Raw genomic sequence first — 19244 nt, forward strand, 5'->3', positions numbered from 1 at the left:
GAAAAAACTAATAGGACTTCATAATTCCAAACTAGTGAAAGGAACCCCTTCCAAAATACTACGTTAGGATCTAGTGATTAAAAAATTGGCATACGAGGAATTGATGCCAATAACAAAAAACACTTATTCGAACATATAAACGAATGAGCAAACTACTCATAGTGCAAGCTATCACAAAGGGGGGGAAAAAAGGAGACGAAGAACGAATTGGAAAGCAAGTAGTAGTAAGAATTTTACAAAAACAAGCTAATGATGAAGAGAAGGAAACATTTTATCTATCGAATCAAAGAGCAAGTAGGAGGAAACATTTTACAAAAACAAACTAAATATTGAATTGCTAGTCAAAGGAGAGATCTTATAGGGAGAAAAATGAAGAGAGAAAGAAGCTTACTTATTTTGTTGATTTTCAGTCACCACAAGATGGAGAGAAGTTCTTCCCTTCCTCCCCCTTTCTTGTTGGACACCTTTTATGTTTTTGCTCCATATCTGAATTCACTAAGCAACTATACAAATATGTTTTGCCTCACATTAAAGGAATACTTTGTTACAAGTCCATCAATATTCACATAAGCTACTGCATACAAGATAACAAGATAAAAACATAAGACGTGATTTTTTAAAAAAATAAGAAGGGTAGAGAAAATGACTAAAGGCTAACCTTTCAACTTCTTTAGATAAAATCCATCAAGCTCCCAGCGCATGGTAGAATGTCTGTTGAATTGGAGAGCAAGTAGGACTAACCATTTAAAAAGAAACTAAAGATGGAGAGAACCTTACCTTTTTTGTTGAATTTGAATCACTACAAGAATACGAGCCATTTGAATTGGACAACTAGTCGGAGGACAAATCTTACAGGGAAGATCCTTTCTCTGTTACCAAACTAGTCGGAGGAGATATTCTTCGCTCCGCATGAAAGAATACACTAAACAATTTAGAAATTATGCTTTCTCCTGGAGAGGACGTATGTCACCAAACTACAATAACCATAAATTTTGGCAATGAACTATGCTTGTGAAATCCTATAAATTTTGGCAACGAACTGTGCTTGTGAAATCCTATAAATGGGCTATGCCCCTACTAACTGGCTTGAATTTCTAAGGCCAAAAGTTTCACCAATAAACCACATTGTTATGATTACTCTTATATGAGTAATCTCATATGATCCAGAACTATCTGAGAGAATTTTATTTTCTCCTCCAATATGGAAATTTAAGAGAACTATATGAGTAATCTCATAAGGCCCAACAAGGGGACCCATGTTGGGCCTACTCTAGGACTATCTATTTTGATAGTTCATAGCTATTTTGCTAGTTCAATCATCTTATAAAGAGGAGAATTCATTGCTAAAGACTATAACAAATTCTGGCAGCCGACTATGCCTGTGCAATCATAGAAATGCCACCAAACTACAATGATCATGAGAGACATTCATGTAGCATCTATATGCTCATATAGCATCTGTTGTGAGAGACATTCATGTAATTCAATAAGGTTATTTTCATCCACAAAATGTGGGTGGCATAACCGTTATGCGCATACACATGCGCTTTCATCATGCCAAGACAATTATTTTGGACGGGAAATGAAGCACATAACCTACCATGATATATTCAAATATCCACCAAGAAGAGGAACACTAACAACTAATCCATTTCAAGAAGCTCAATTCTACTGAAAGAGTATGTTTACACTAACAACTAATCAATTCACACATCAATGAAAGGGGAACCACAGAATCCCTCCCCTTAAGAGCACCAAGACTTTAAGAAAAAGAATAATTACAATAAACAAGCACAGCAACAATCCATTGACAATCCAAAAACAGTCACTCTAACCGCAAGTTGAAGGCGACCCTGGTAACTAATCCATTTCAAGAAATTCACTCCCACAAAAAAATATATTCACCATTACAATCAATTCATTCATCAATAAAAGGGAACCACAACAACCCTCCCCTTTGAGGGCACCAAGACTTTCAATCAAACCGCAAGTGAAAAAAAAAAATTACTATAAAAAACACAGCAATAGTAACAAACACAGTCTAACGAATAGTAAGCCCAACATGAAAAATTATGTTATTCCGCAAACAACTAAAAACAACAATTACAGAATCAATCCACATATTAACCAAGAGGCAACCACAAAACATTCCCACAAGGGCACACCACACTTTCAGGATGAATGCAAACAAAAGGGATTATATTATAATAAACACACACAACAATCTGGTGACGATCACAATCTATCAACAAACACAACAATAAAAACATAATGTTAACAAACAAGTGAAAACAAATAACATAGCCTTCATGGGAAAGGCAGCCACAAAATCCCTCCCCCTTGAAGGCATTCAAGCTTTTCACCTAAAAATTGATCACAAACAAAAGATTAATCACAGTAAACAACCACAGCGATCTAATAACAATCATAAGAAATAGCAGTCATAACAAGGAAACTTGATAACTAATCCTTTCCAGAAAAATCACTCACCATATCTATAACACAAATCATTGATGGGGAATACAATCAAACAAGTAAAAACAAATAACACAGCCTTTGGGGGGGGGGGGGGGACAAAAGGCATCCGACATGATCAACCAAAACATGACAGGAACAATAATCCACTAACAATCACAATCCAAAAATATCAACCACAACGTGAAAATATGTACTACTAAAATTAAAAAAAAAAAAAAAATACAACCTTGAAGCGGGAAGCAACTTGGTAATAAAGCTAATGACATATGCAAAGAGAAACACAAAAACAAAGGAGAAGAGAGAATGGATAGCTAGCAGGAGGATAGATCTCATAAAACGTCATCCTACTTCAAAATTTCAAACATCAGTTATATAGTGTCTCAGTCACTCCAATGAATAAATTCTTTGAAATCAAACGCATCATGGTTACACCGAAAAGTGCAAGGGGAGAAGAAGTAGAACAAGTCACAACTACATTACCTAGTAAAAAGAACACAATTATTCAAATGCTAAGGATAAGAAACACATAGAGAAAATTACTTACACAATATGTAGGAGTAAAAATTTTATAGAAAGAAACTAGAAGACAGAGAGAAGCTTACCCGCTTTGTTGATTTTAAGCCTTCGCAATTTACATGATTGTTGCTATCAATTGCATGATTAAACCCCTGATTGCTTCTCCCCATCTCGTCCATCTTACCCATCAAATTCGCGGAGTATATTTGAAATACTACGCATAGGATTCAATTGTTGAGGTTTTGATTAGAATAAATCATTTTTTTAAAAGAAAAATAAAAGGTGGTTGACGTGCATAAAATAATTTAATGATGGTTAAAAAAATACAAATTTACTAAATGAATTAAATAGATAAACAATTTAAAATAATTTTAAAGATAGAACGTTAATAATTTTAAAAATAGAACGTTTCGTATATATTTAAAATTAAAATATTTTTAACTACTAATATTTATTTTCAAAACAAATTTAAAATAATAAGATAATGGATCTTAAGAGTGAATTTTTTCAATAAAAAAATCGCAAAATAACCACAAGAAGCAATTAGATCAGTAATATATTGAAAATAACAAATAAGAACAAAAAGAAGGAATTGTCGACTATTAAAGTTTGACCAGATAGGATCCTATTTTACGGATCGTATAAACACAGTACATGTAAGCACATTTAGAAGGTAGAGCGCACACAAAAAAAAAAAATCTGAAATATAAATAATACCCGCAACGTTCGAAGTTGTCTTGCTTCTTTATTTTGGGCATCATGATCAGCCAAGTGACGGATGATTTATCAATTTTTGTAGATGATCAATGCCTCCTATATAAATTATTAAAATACAAACCTAACAGCATACTCCCGGAATTTATATGATTTGGTCAGTCATGTTCCCTTGAGGCTGCGGTCTCCACATTAACAATGAATCAACAAAACAGGGAAAAGAAAATAATTTTGGGAAATGTTAATTCATGGCTTTTTTTACAAAGTTTTTCCTGCGCTCTGCCAAAAACAGAATCATCTGAAACAACCCTCAGGTATTAAAAGCGCCATGCACCTTCCATACATAAACGAACGCACAAGTAAATGAAATTTATCCATAGAACAAGGAGGCAAGAGTTACATCGCAATACACAAATGCAACTTAAATATGCATTTAAATTTCAATTTCGAGCTTCTTCTAGAGTTAGGGTTCAACGGTAGTGTTCTCCCGCTAGAATTATCACAAGCAAATAGTGTTGCGTTTCTCTTAAACGGACCATTGATTCATCAAACCAAAGATTGAAACCATATCAAAAGGATTACTTATCTCACGTACCCAATGAGAACAGAGCAGATCCCCAACAAACCAATGGAAGAGGATACACTTGCGTGAGGGAAGAAATGTGTTTGGAGGAAATTGAGCGATGAGATCGATAAATCAGGAGAGAATCGAGAAAGTCTACCAGTCTCGTGCCATAAATCAGGAAACTCTCACCAAAGATACGCCTGAATAGGATCGTATGATGACCGCCCGACTCAAACAAACCAATTTCCACTCTCAATAAAGCCACAGTACCGAACATTGGCCAAGTAGAATACTAATCTTTCCCAAGCTCACCCAAGTTTTTCTTCGACCAAATAAGGCTCCCCCAAGTAATTATACTGTTCAAATATATCCGTCGAATGATGTAGCCGTTGGAACTAATTCATCGGAATATTTGAATAATTAAACGTTGGAACTAATTCGTCGGAATATTTGAATAATTAGCCGTTGGAAGGAATTCTTGGAAAATTGGAATTACAGAGCCGTAACTGACTCCGTCGAATAAGAACTGCATTAATTGCTTCTCCGTTCTTCTGCTTCGCCAGACAACGGCTCGTATTATTTTCAATTGGACGGCTCAGATGAATTTGAGAATTGTGGACTTGGGGCCCAAGAAACCTAGCAGATGAAGAGATCTTTTCCTTGTTTTTTTTTTTTTTTAAACCACAAAACACAACTTCGGCCGGTGATAAATGTTGTTTTCAAAAATTTAAATAATTTGATATTTAACGTCACTTTAAGGGATTTATTTTTTAAAAAAAATTCTGAAAATATAAACAAAAATTGAAGAAAGAGAATTCCAATTTAAAATTTAAAATAAAAGATAAAAAATTCATAGGAAAGAAAATAAAAGAGAATATGGAATTTAAAACTTGATCTTCTCTTCATACTATATATAATTAAATAAATTCACACAAATAATGTATGAATAAAAAAATTATATATTTTTTAAAAAAAATTAAGCTTTCCAAAAGGATAGCGACATCTAAGATTTAGATTTTATATAATAAACATTAATGGAGTTATATTATATTTATTGACACTAATTATTAGATCATGCATGAGTCTTGCACCTTTATGAGGATTCTGTATGGAAAAAAATTTCTAAATTGATTAAGATAATTCCTTTGGCTCCTCAAACCATGGAGAGTGTGTATACATAGATGTGCGTGAGAGATATGATGAGAGGATATATAGGAAACTTAGCTAGTTTAGAGGTAATTTAGTATTTTTGCGAGGAAAAAAAATTCAATCACTTAGAATGGGTACCAGCATGAAAATATTTCATGGAAAAATGCTTAAAATTATTTTATTAAAAATAAAAGAATTGTTGAATTGATGTGTGTGGTATTAATGAGTAGCAAGCATTAGTTCATTATTCAATAAGCGCGTTATTAAATTATTATTGTATTTAACTATTTTTGAGGGAGATTAAATAGAGGTAATTTGGGAAAAATATATAAATATAAAAAGTATGTCTTACATTACTATATTTAGGACTAAAATAAACTCTTAAATGAGATCATACATTAAAGATAAGTGGAGTAATATGTGGATCAAACTCACAATCAACTTAAACAAACTTGTGAGAATGATTTAAACTTGGATAGTGATAGTTTATTAGTTCATCTTTATCAATATACATATAGTTTTTTTTTTGTTTGCCAACATTAGTATATAGTTATTAAAAATATATGATTATATAATTAAAATAGAAAAAATGACAATTTCAATAGGAGAGTTTCGCAGAGAGAATCTCTTAGAACTAAAGAAATATTATGAAAAGATATCAAATCATTAAACTTAAATCCACCAATATTTGTAATTTATCATTCTCAACATGGAAATTTATGTGAAGTTCAAAGATTGCATTAATATTAGTTTCAACCTTTTAGTTTTTACTTTGCTTTGAATCGGGTACTCCTACATATTTTGTAAATTAAGTTCTATTCATTAGATGTTTGAGTTGCTCAATTCAATAAAACGGTAATCTCAAAAGGTTAACTCTTAATTTCGACTGAGTTTTACATATAACTAATATGATCATTCTATTAAGTTACAAAATCTTCATTTGGTCATATTTGACTGAAATAAAATTTTTCTCTACAGATTTCTGATGATGAAAACTCCTACACTGACGAAGAGATTGGTAGTGTTTGAGATCATTTGGAAGGACAATTTCTTAAAAAGTTTTTTTTTCTCAAAATGATACATGAGGTTAAAAGACATATGTTAGGAAGATTTTATGTAATTAAAGTTACTTGATTAAGTTAGGGTGTTTAGGTTTTTTTTTTTTTTTAGCTTAACTAAGTTGATGAGAATTTTATTTTGATAAGTTAGTGTTTAAGGTGTATTTGTACTGAAATTATAATTTGCCGCTGCTAAATTACTGCTACTGTTGTGTAGTCCATTTGGTTTAATTTGAATTGTAGGGTTCAAATCAAACAGGTACATGCAAATTACCAACTTTTTTATTTAAAAAAATGACTATACTCGTCTGTTCTGGTGAACAGATGAATACAGTTTTATAATATTCGTCTGTTTCAAACAAACGAATATATAACTACTATTTACATCTTTTTTGTCTACGTTCTCATTTAAACAGACAAAAAGGTGTTCAGAACAAACAAAAATAGATGTTTTTGTAGTAGTGTGAAATAATTGCATTGGTAGTTAAACTTTTATACAAGATTAAAATACACAAAACCTCTATGATTTATTCTTGTGATCCATAATGATCAAATAGGATATTTGAAGCAAATAGGATATTTCAAGAAAACTAGCACAAATTTATTACAAATAATTAACTTAACTAATTTGCTTAATATCCATAAATAATTCATTTAGCTCCTATATTTAGAATAGGAATGAGTACATGTTAACGAACTCCATAGCAACAGTTGCTCTCTTATTACGGCCTAAACACTTTCAAGTTGTCCTACTGTTGTTTCCTTTGTTTTCAGAGAAGTTGAGGATTTAAATCGAATATATGACCACACCGGAAAATCATTATATGTAGGTGTAGGATAACTTGAAGAAAGACTAGGAAATGAAGCTTCAAAGTTAAGCACATGAATTACTTGCCTTGGGGGCCTATGATTATGATCAGGATGAGCATACCACAGGCTAACAATCATTAGGCATTTGATTTGATCATGGTCAAAATCTCCTTCTTGTCTTGAATCAACTGCTTTAAGAAGATTTCCACTTCCATAGAGTTTCCATATCCAATTAACTAAGCTTTTTTTCATTTTTTGCATCCTGAGTTGATGGATTTTCTTTCACAAGCCATCTCCAAAGCAATAATTCCAAACCTGTAAACATCAGATTCTTTACTAACCCTTCTGGTAGTGATGCATTTAGGAGCCATATAGCTCATAGTACTGGACAAAGCTGTAGTTTGTGCTCCCTTTGCATGGTCTACGAATCTTATTAATCCAAAATCTTCATGTTTTGCATTGAAGTTTGAGTCTAGCATGATATTGCTTTATTTTTGTCTCTATGAACCATACATTGTTGCCATTTTTCATGCAAGTAAAATAATGTAGAGGCCAAGTCATGAGCAATTTTAAATCTAATGGACCATCTCAGCAACTTCTGGCTCTTGAAGAGATAAGCATCTAAACTTTCATTTGGCATGTACTCATAAACCAGCAATAGTTCTTTGCTTTCATGACACCAACCGATTAATTGTACCAAGTTTTGGTGTTTTAGTTGACTGATTATTCTTGCTTCCTAAACAAACTCCTTTCGTTGTTTCGAACTCATTGATATTCTCTTTATGACAACATAGGAATTTGAATGTTTAAGAAAACCTCTGCAGACACCTCCAAATCCTCCCTGAACAAGCTTTCACTCATACTTGAAATAATTTGCAGCACTTTGTACTCTTCTGGACCTATTCCTCTTTCAAAATCATCACTCATATCCTCCTCACACTTAATCATCTTTCATTTTCTTTCTGTTCTTTCATATGACGAACAACACTATCTCGCAAACTAGTGCAAACCCTCCTCCAACCCCTGATATAGTTGCAAGTACTGTGGCATTTCTACTTGTATGGCTAATGCTAGGCTTGCTCAGTTTTTGACTTGGGAGTGTTTGGGTGGAAATCAAACTATAGTTTTAAAAGTAATTTGATGATATACGAAATAATTATATAAGAAGAGTTTTGTCCCGACTTGTATGAAAGTACCTTTTAAAAGTGCTTTTTGTTTATATCAAACACCGCTTTGGTCTTGGGCTTTCACGGAGAGTAGCAACATTTGGGCTTCTCCGAGTAGAAGCTCCATGTTGACCTTGGGTATTGCAACTGATAATCTTGCGGTTGCTAAGAAAACCAAAAATAATCCGTTTTGGCTGGTACTTTCTTAGGTTCACTACTTGATCAAGATGTACTGTGCTGGCACCAAAAACCAAATTAGTAAGGGTTTGTTTTGGATTGACTTATAAGTAGCTTTTCAAATATGAGTTACGGAATACGAAATAAGTATGTAAGGAGAGTTTTGTCTCAATTTACGTGAACTTGCTTAAAAATCAGTTTTAAACGGAGCTCCAAACAAACCCCAAATGAGATACTTAAAATTATGCGCATTTGAATTGTAACTGATGATCGCCTTGTTAGTTTTCTCTCTCATAATTTAAATAACTTGACGTTTGGTACAAAATGTTGCCAACCTCAATTTTATAATTGCGCTTGTTTGAAGTTATGCAAGAATGTAACCACGTCAAGATTTCAATGGAGAGGGTCCACTCGACAGAGACTTTTTATCATCATGATTGTGACTATTTCGGCGTAGAAGAAAATTTCTGGAATGAAAAAGCCCAAGCCAAAACCCAATTTGTTTGAAGCAAGTTTTTTTGTCTATTGTTGATTAGACCCAACACTAGAAATTAATGTAAATAATATAAATCCAATCATCAATATAATAACACTGCAATATACAAAATAACACCTTATGACTTACAACCTACCGGGAAATACATTGAACATTTTGATCAAAACCTGTCAAGTTTTCTAAAAGGCGTTTCTAATTTTTGGTTCAAATTGTTTTTCTTATTTATTTATTTTTTAAAATAATCTTTATGTATAATTAATAAAAGTATTTTAAAAAATATTTATTTATTACAGATAACTAGTTTAACTAATTTTCTTAACATTGATAAATTAATTATCTAACTCTTATATTAAATATAGTATTATATCGGCCCTTAATGTAAAAGCTAATTGACTATTTGAGTAAATAAAAAAAAAATAGTTAAGTTAGTTATTTGAAATAAATGAGTTATCTTTTTTAAAATATCATTATTAATCAAGCATATTGATTATAACTACTATTATTACAAATACTACTTAAAAAAAACAGATAAATATGATAAATAAAATAAATTAAAATTTTATATTTAAAACTAAAAAAAAATCTTAAAATACGGAAGTAGTATTTTGTTGAGGAATGAGACCGTAAGTATTCCTAAATCTATTATGAGAGCGTCTTGAGACTCGAGGGCCTCTAAGAAACGCACACTTCACGACAAAGGCTCCTTGTCAAATAGAAGATACATTAAAATACATATAAAAAAATTATAGTAAATCCCACTAGTTTATAAATGCCTAGCTGCACTGTCTTCCTCTCACGCGTTCATGCATAATCATTGAAGACAGAAAGTGGGAGCTTGAAATTAGGATCAAATTAAAGTCTGAATATGATTAGTTTAATTATAACCCTACCCAATATAGTCAACACGAGATTTAACTAGGGTCCTTAATTTAATACCCACCCTACGTCTAGCTACCAGGACAAAAGAAAACATGAATATTCATAATCTCCTCCGTCATCTTCTGCATTCACATCATCATCAACTGCAATTTTCAACGCACAAGAACCAAAACATGGAACTGAAATGAGTTCATTCCCAAATCCCGATCAGTCCCGAATATCATGGTGGCAACATATTGTATTAATCAAGATTAATCAAAAGCTTCAGAAGATAAATTATACAACAATGGCTGATCCATATAGTTAAACTCTGAGAAGATAAATGCTGAGCTCAGGGCTTCCACCATTATTGTTGGCCTGATGATGATCAGGATTCATCATGTAGAAGGCTTCGGAGTCTTTGGACCCCACCACCCTCTCGAACTTGGCTCTCATATACATGAGCTCCCCTTCGGACCCACCTGCCTCATTCCCTTTCACACTCCCCGCCGCCGCCGGCAAAACTCCGGCGCCCATTGTCATGGGCTCAACCACCTTCAGGACCTTCCACTCCTCTTCCCCACATTCTCTCTTATTATTAGCGTTTCCGCATTTCCTGCCGTTGCAGTAAGCTCTCCAACGAGGCTCCTCCAGCAGTTCCACAGTCGCCGCCGCCTTCTTCTCGCATTCCAAGGCGATTCGGACCAACCCAGAAGCCATCTCCCGGATCAACACGCTGGTGGGTGTGGCTAACTCGATCAGGAAGCAGGGGCTTGACTTGGGGTTCCATTGGAATGCAAGATGCACATGACCACGACGGCGGCCGAAGAGGGTGCCGATGAGGGTCCGGGTGGTGCCGGGGCCCGGGTGGCATAGAGAGCGGGTCTTGGAGAAGAAAGTGAGAGGAAGAACCGACTTGAACTTGAAAATGGGACGGGATTTCTTTGGGATTTGATCGTGCTTCTCCGTGGAATGTGAGGAAGAAGAGGTGGTGGTGGTTGTGTTTAAGTTTTCGTCATCGTCGTCGTCTTCGCCGGCGTACTTTTTCCAGTGGAGGAATCTTCTGGAGAAGGAGAAGGAAGAGTCGTGGGAGGATTTGGCGGTAATTACACTCATGGGGGAAAGTGAGTATGAACGAGCATGAACATAAAGACAGGCGAATGTGCTGGTTCTGTGACAGGGTGTTATGTTGCTGGGAAGGATGGGTTATATATATATATAGAGATAGATATGTAGGAAGGTGGAAAAGAAAGGTGTCAGGAGATGAGAGGGTGAAGGACAGACAGGAGAGGGTGACAGGCGGGAGATGATCAGACTCAACTACTGCACTGTAGGGCGTACAAGGATTTGCAGATTTGGAGGCTCAAGGAACACAGCAGAAAACTGTCTCATCTAATATATATATAGTAAAAGTAATGTTTCCTCAGGATCATTTGCCATTGGGAAAAAAAAAAAACACTCAGATGAATTCTGGATTGATTGATGAAATTGAATTGAAATATGAAAAATCATTAATAAATGAATTTTTTTTATATTGGTTAAAATTAACTACTCCTCCGATTTTTAATATAAAATCCATTTAACTAATTTGATTAGATTAAAGAAGTTAGGTAAGTTAGTTAAATATAAGAAAAGTGACACATTTTTTCTAAAATACCATAATCATCTTTCTTAATACCTCCTCTTCCTCTTCTACTTATTATAGTTGAGGGAGTATTCATAAGGGTAATTTAGAGAAAATTGATAAATATGAGAAATGGGTCTTATATTTAGGATCAAAACCAACTCAAGAATTGGGTCCTATATTAAGAACCGAAAGAGTATTAGATAATAAACATGTAAAAATTTTAATTCTTTTTTCTTATAAACATTGAGTAAGGGAAAATAAATATTTTCGTTGTGTAAAGCAGAGGTAAGTCGCTGCACGATGGAAGACTAGAACTGAAAAGGGGACCTTCAAGGTCAAAAAAAAAGAAAATTAACAAGGGGGAGCGGATTGGCATTGGGAATAGCGAGTGAGGAGTCAAGGACACACCAAATCATATCCACCACGGACACTTGTGTTTTTCAGTTATTTTGTTATACTACCTCCCATCTTTTTAAATTCTAAATGAAGATAATTTATGTTTTGTTATTTATTATTTTCAATTTTAAATATAAAAACTAGTTAACAGTTCTAAATATAAAATATAAAATTATTTTGTTTTTTAAATTTATAATATATTTTTAAAAATATTTTTATTAATTGTAAAATATTTCTACTCGAATGTAATTATGATATATATGATTGAATAAGGATAATTTTAAAAAATTAACATATATTTTTATAAGTAACTATTTTTTAATTTTTTTAAATTAATTATCTAATTTTTATATTAAACACCGAAATAGTATTTAGCTAAGCATTGAACTTTTATTAGACTCTGTGAGTGGGAGTATTAAACTTTGAATTTCAGGTTTAAGGGGCTTAATCCCAAACAGACGGTACGAGTACAATAAATACATAGAAATACTTTTCTTATTTTCTTAATATTACTTCTAATCTTTAACTAAATAATTAATCTGTAAATATTAATAAAATCAATTAAATTAATTATTTGTAATTAATTATGTGCATTGACAATTTCTTAACATTTGCAATTATCATAAAGATTATTTTGGGGCAAAATAAACAAACATAGAAGATAAAGTAAATTGGAACCAATGTTAATGTAAATCACACTGATGAGTATCATGATACTTGTTGTTGCAATGAAATCTACATCATTCATATACAATTTTAATGGTGTGAATTTAAAATTTTTAACGAATAATTATTTTTAAAAAAATTTACAGTTAAAAGATTACATTTATTTTAGATTATCTACTTATTAAAAATATAAAAAATTAAATCCTAGCATTTCATATTAAATTCAAATAGTTGAGATTTAATGAACATCATAGTGCTTATCAGTGTGATGAGTACCGAAACTAGTTTTAAAGTGAATTAAGATGTTATATATATTTAAAATCAAATTAAGTTTTTAATTATATATTATATTATATTATATTATACTACCTCCGGTCCTTATTATAAGACCCTGTTTGATTTTTTGTTTGGTCCTAATTATAAGACCCCAATCCATTTTGTCTCTCATATTTATGTATTTTTTTCCAAGATAATCCTTCTAATAATGATAGTTCTAGCCAATATACTTAATTAGCAAGGATATTTTAGGAATGACAACACTTATTTATTACAAATAACTAACTTAACTTACTTTTTTAATCTTCTTAAATAAATTAATTGGGTCTTATAATTAAGACCGGAGGTAGTATTATATCAAGAATGGAAAGTAATGTTAGTTAGAAGATCCAGTACATGATCCATTACTGTTAGATAAAAAGCAAGCGGGGAGCAGTTGTAATATGACAGGAAGGTGGAAATGCCTGAAGGGACAGTGAACAAACAATGAAGTGTAGGAGGAGCGGGACGCAGCTAAGTTGTTAACATTGTTGAAGAAAACAATTTCATTTTAACAAACCTGCGAAGCTGCAAAACCAAACTCAAACCAACCTTTCTTTCTCTTTTCTCTGTCTTTGTTTGGCCCTTTTTTGTGGGGCTGTGGGGAACAGCTCAGTCAGAAGAAAAAGCAGGGCGTCCTCCAAAGTCCGTAGCTCTTTCACCGCATTGAGCCAATAAACTACGGCTCCTACCATCTCCCTCACTTCTAGGGTGGCTTGTCCTTTCCATTTCACTTTTTTTATTTTATTAAGATATTATCTGTATGATCCCTAGGCTCTTCGGGAAGATTCAAACCAGCTAATTACCTTCTGCTCACCCCTAATTAAAAATGGTACTTGAGGTGTCTCTGTCTGGCTCTTATGTCACCCAAATCCTAGATTAAAAAAATTTAATAATTATCAACAATCCCAATAACAAATAGATAATTATTATTTACTTTTTAGTAATTATATTTTTTATTTAAAACTCCATGACAATTCTCCGTTGTTTATAAGTTCTCATCAACCCTCTGTTTAATTAAGAAAAATTAATTATGTTTTAATATAAGTTTAAAATTATATTGCATAAAAATTATTAGTTAAATAAATTTAATTAATTAATTAAAAAACTTATATTCAATTGGGGATATTAAGGGAAAAAATTAATGTTCTATTATGAAATATAAATGACATCCTTATATAATAATGAGAGGAGGTAGTTAAATTTCTCACCTCTAATAAACAAACATTACATCCGGTTCTTAATATAAAAATTAGTTAATTGATTTGATTAAATTAAAAAAATTTACAAAGTTAGTTATTGCTTGAACTACCATTTGATAAAATTTTTAACATGTGTAATTATTATAAAGGCTATTTTTTTAAAAAAGATAAATATGATGGATAAAATAGATTGGGTCTTATATTTAAAATTAAATTAAAAATCAAATTAGTTCTTATATTAAGAACCGGAGATAGTAATATTTAGGGAGAATTATTATGGCATCCAAATAATGAACATAATTACTAGAAAGTCTTAATCACAATAGAGAAGTATGTAATAACAAGTTTTAAGGTTTGACCACTTACTATTAAGACTTACTTATAATTATTTTTTGGAACCTCATTATTGTTCTTTCTTAAATTTATCATCCACCAAAAAATAGCCGGTCCCCCTAAGCAATAACCTACATCATGAGAGAAACCAGCTATCCAGTGTCCCTGAGAATTTCTCAGCAAGTCCGAAAATACATCTAAAATTAAATAATGGGGGATTCAGACTATCCTTTTTTTTTTTTTTTGACCAAGGGATTCAGACTATCCTTATCTTCTTGTAGCCAACGCCCATAATATTTATATGGGTTTGGTTTGTTTAATTTCTTACTGCGCACCAGAGCGTTGGACTTCGAATGATGGGACTTAAAGCTGCCCTTTTACTGGAAAGAAAAAAATATGAAAAGCAAGAATATGGACAGAGTAAGCGTTGGGCTTCAAACAAGAATATATGGCTGATCAATTTTGAACGTTGGGCTTCACTTAATGTACATGTATATCTTTAATTTTATGCGGATAGAAATTATGTTTAACGAAGAGATCAATTCTTAACAACGTGATGAATCAGGTTATTTATATCTAACAAAAAAAAAGACTTTATTTTTGAGGTGATAAATATTCTTATTTTTCATTTCCAAGAGAAGTTGCAGCTCTTTGCCTTCTCTAGCTTTTCTAATTTGGGGAGAATCAAAAGCACTGGTACCATATATGAATAATTTCTGACTTGCAAGATACTTCACATATAAATGATTCAGTCAATTGTTCTACAAGCAAGCCCGCGTATGTTATTTTCCAGGAAAAAAAAATCATGTTTTTAATTACAATATCCTTTCTCTTAATTAATTCACATTTTTATTTAACTCATTTAATCATGTAACTATATACGGTACGCTCTCAATACAAAATGCCCAAATAGCATGAATATTAGTTCACCGTTTATCATGGAATGGGAATAGAAATGAGAATCTATGAAGAAGTTATGCATGTTTGGTTGACAATCTCATCCAAATTTATCCCAATATTCTATATAGTGATTAATTAATTATTTCATTTTCAGAGCAAATTTGATTCCTTCCCAAATTTTAATGGAATGAGAAAACTGATGGATGGAATGAGCCAGCAATATCACCATTGCATATTCAGCATCAAATATATCATATTTATTTAATTTATTTTAAAATTTTAAAAATTAAATTCATGTTTTAATAATAAAAAATATTTTAGTGTATTTGTATTTTTAAATATGACAGAAAAATAAATCAGTATTTAAATATATTTTTCTACTAAAATTATTGCAATAATTTCCTTATCTTCATTTTTTATTCTCGCATTATGTTCATCTAATCTACAAATATACGATGAACTATGTAACTTTTTAAATGTTTCAAGGAGCATAATTCTCTCAAATACAAACCTCATTCACGTTTTTATCTTGATTCTTGTTTTCATAAAACTTATTTCATAAACAAACTACCTTGTATTATTATATTCATTCAGCCAATCTCAAATTTAGAACCGAAATGTTCCTCCCTTTTTATGATATACCCAAGATAATTATTTATTTAATGAAAACTCATTTATATTCTCATCTCCATAAAAATAATTACACAAAGCAAATAATGGTATTGTTACATGCAAAATAAATCTAAAAAGAGAGTCGATTTCAAAAGATTGACATATTGGGTGAGATAGATATCTTTAAACTTATAAGCCTCACTTCATTTGAAAGGTTCCTAACGGCTCAGTTATACGAAACTTCACTCTGCTCAACCTTTTGCAAGTCAAAATCCTTCATAGGTAATTAACCTCTCCATGACATTAGCTAGTCTCTCTCATGAATAATAAAGCCCCATTATTATAATGTCATGATCTTAAAAAGTTAATTAACTCCATAAAAATTAAGGAACAAAAAAATGAACCAAACACTAAACTAGTTGAGGTAGTAATTCAAAGGTTAGTGGGTCAAATCAGAATCAAACCGAGAGCAAACCGGTCACATTAAAATAATAAAATTTAATTAAAAATAACAAAATATAACAACATTAATAATCACTAATAACAAAATATAAGAAAATACAACAATAATTTGATTGTAATAATATCAAATAAAATAACATTGAGAATTTTGATCTTTATGATTCCTTAATAACTAAAATTAATAATCATTAATACCAAAATCATCATTAAAATTCATTCAAATATACAGTGATTGAAATATTAGGAGTTGAATGAGAAAAAATATAACCAATAGCAAAAGAAATATTAGGTTTGCATTGGTTTACACCAGTTTGACCGGGTTGATACCGATTCAATGCTTAAACCAAACCAAACCATTGGTTGGTTTTCTGGTTAAACCTGCCGGTTTGGTCCAGTTTTTTTTTTTTTTTTTCACTAATAAAAATAGCTTAATGTAATAATTCTAAACTATGCTTAATGAAAAGCCCCAATACAAACATACTTGACAGTCTTAAAATAAGATGAAAGAAAACCTATTGACCTATGACAGCGGGGGAAAACAAACATGAAAGAAAGGGGGTGCAGGCACAGAATTATAGAAAGAATAAAAGAAATTGCATAAGAGATGAAACTCTACAGTTACTGTGAGTGAGGCTAGAGAAGGAAGAAGATGTCTGAATCACCACATTCATCCACACGAACCCTTGTTATTATTTTTTTTGGGGTGTATTTCTGTTAGAGGTAATTTTATTTGGGATATTGTGAGATACTAAATGTAAACATTTTTGTCAGATTTGAATATTTGTTTGGCACATTGTAAAAAGATAGTCTTTTTCGATAGACCTAACTCCAGTTGATCATAATTTGTTATGATGTTATCATTTTCTCCATCCTTATGTCTTCACTTGTGCCCCACCCGTCCTTTCTAACCCAAAAGAAGCCACCAGCCCATTATTGCCCTCTTCATAATTCAAGCCCATAGTTCGTTACATGTACCTTATGGAGTAAGCACCATTCTCTTCTCTTCAATACATAACTAGAATAAGAAAATTATATATGATTCACACTGTGATAATAGATCTATTACGTACTAATGATATATTGATGAGTCATATGTTGTTATTCTTTTTCTTCTTCCCCGTATTATTCTCCATTATAAAAACAACATCCAGGTCTTAGGTCTATGCGGGATTCATTGAGTGAAAACTTGGAAAAAGAATTTAGCATTTGATTGCTCCCCCACAGAAATGGAATCTAAATCACCAGTGTTATATATATATATATATATATATATATATATATATATGATTGATGCACTCCAACAAGCTTATGTATCACCCACCAAGTGTTGTTTATTAAAGGAGATAGAGATAGAGAGATATATACCGATATTATTATGGCTTGCATGGAGGGAAGGAATTATATATAATAGTGAGGTTCAATCAATGAAGGACACGACGCCATTATTATTATTGATGGGAACTTATTGTTCTTTCTAGCTCATTATATGGCACTGCAACCCCAGAATCTGAATCTTTGTCTCTGTCTCTGTCGTTCGTCTGTCATATACCCATATAGTGCTGTCCAGCCTATTCTTCAATCCAAGCAAATGTACCGACCTCTTTCTATTCTTGCCAACTTAGCACTGACTCATCCCTTTGCTTTCTCCTCATGATCCCACTCCTTTTCAAGTTTTCTACACGTCTCTATTCAGCAAATATGTCTGCAAATTTGATGGGATTTATAAACGACAAAATGTCCGTGTCTACAAAAAAAAGCTATGAGTTTCACATCGGGATAGTCTCGTTAAAAAGAATGACTTACAAGTCTAAAATGCATTCACGTCTAATAGACTAGTCTTTGAGAATAAGTTCTCTCTTTATAATTTATAGATTACATTAACATTATATTGATACTTTTATTGAGAGAATGATGAGAGGGATACCTATAGAGTCTTTCTTTTTTTTGTTTGGCCAACACCTATAGAGTCTTTCTTACCGATGTAGGAAATGTTAGCTCTCAAAAAGATTTGCATTTTCTAAAAACATGATCATACATCACAACTTTTCTTTTACATTGTTAAGAATATTTCTAGCCAGGTGGTTCCCAAAATGATCTTTGTCAATAAGCGTCAAAACATCCATGGAATTAGTAAATATCACTGCTTTTCTTTCTACGTACAGTCACTTCGTTTTTGTTTGTTTGTTTCTTTTAGAGTATTTTATTTTTTCGTGCATTATCATCAGTTACATCTTCTTTTTAAAGATTCTTGTGTGTAATTTCACTACTGGAAATTATTGTTTATTTTTAATTTTTCTGGGTGTGAATGAGAAGAGACCTAACTCGGATATTATATATAAAATGCTTGGCCATGGCGTCATGTTAGATTATATGCAGAAACGAATAATATAGTGACAGATAGAGAGACCTGAATTGTCTTTTACTATCTATAGAGTATTTATATTGGAATAGGCTTTGTAGAATTAGTTCCTTCACACTTTGGAATAGTAATGTCTTATCCCAGGAAAGCATTTAATTATCGAGACACCTGTAATTTGATTAACGCCGTTAAATTCCTAACTTAGATAAATTGGTAACAATAAAATAATTAATTATCCCTCCAAGTACCAAAGAAGAAAGGTTAATTTAGTTAGAAACTTTAAATATGTAGGTGAACATAAGTTTTTTCTCATGATGGTACCTTTAAAAGAATGGACTAAGGGGATTCATTGATTAATAAATGTTTAATAAGAGTATAAGTGAAA

At 31.9% G+C, this 19244-nt stretch overlaps 1 protein-coding gene and 1 long non-coding RNA gene across 2 annotated transcripts; both read right to left on the bottom strand.

Annotated features, from left to right (window-relative positions):
- Positions 1 to 478: 478 nt before the first annotated feature.
- Positions 479 to 3133, bottom strand: LOC114733152 (uncharacterized). Its single transcript, XR_003739057.1, has 3 exons — positions 3081 to 3133; positions 659 to 898; positions 479 to 574 (listed from the first exon to the last, which is right to left on the bottom strand). It is a non-coding gene; the product is annotated as an uncharacterized LOC114733152 (long non-coding RNA).
- Positions 3134 to 10091: 6958 nt separating this feature from the next.
- LOC114733151 (protein MIZU-KUSSEI 1-like) lies at positions 10092 to 11344 on the bottom strand. Its single transcript, XM_028920555.1, has one exon. It carries the CDS (start codon positions 11101 to 11103, stop codon positions 10312 to 10314), a length of 792 nt encoding a protein of 263 aa, XP_028776388.1. The 5' UTR covers positions 11104 to 11344; the 3' UTR covers positions 10092 to 10311.
- Positions 11345 to 19244: the final 7900 nt, after the last annotated feature.

Source organism: Neltuma alba, unplaced genomic scaffold, assembly GCF_004799145.2.
Source record: "Neltuma alba isolate B1F8T4 unplaced genomic scaffold, ASM479914v2 tig00012971_pilon, whole genome shotgun sequence".
Classification (NCBI taxonomy): Eukaryota; Viridiplantae; Streptophyta; class Magnoliopsida; order Fabales; family Fabaceae; genus Neltuma; species Neltuma alba.

What these genes read in the sequence shown, in the direction of transcription:
- LOC114733151 (XM_028920555.1), bottom strand. Translation starts at nt 11,103, where the DNA reads ATGAGTGTAATTACCGCCAAATCCTCCCACGACTCTTCCTTCTCCTTC.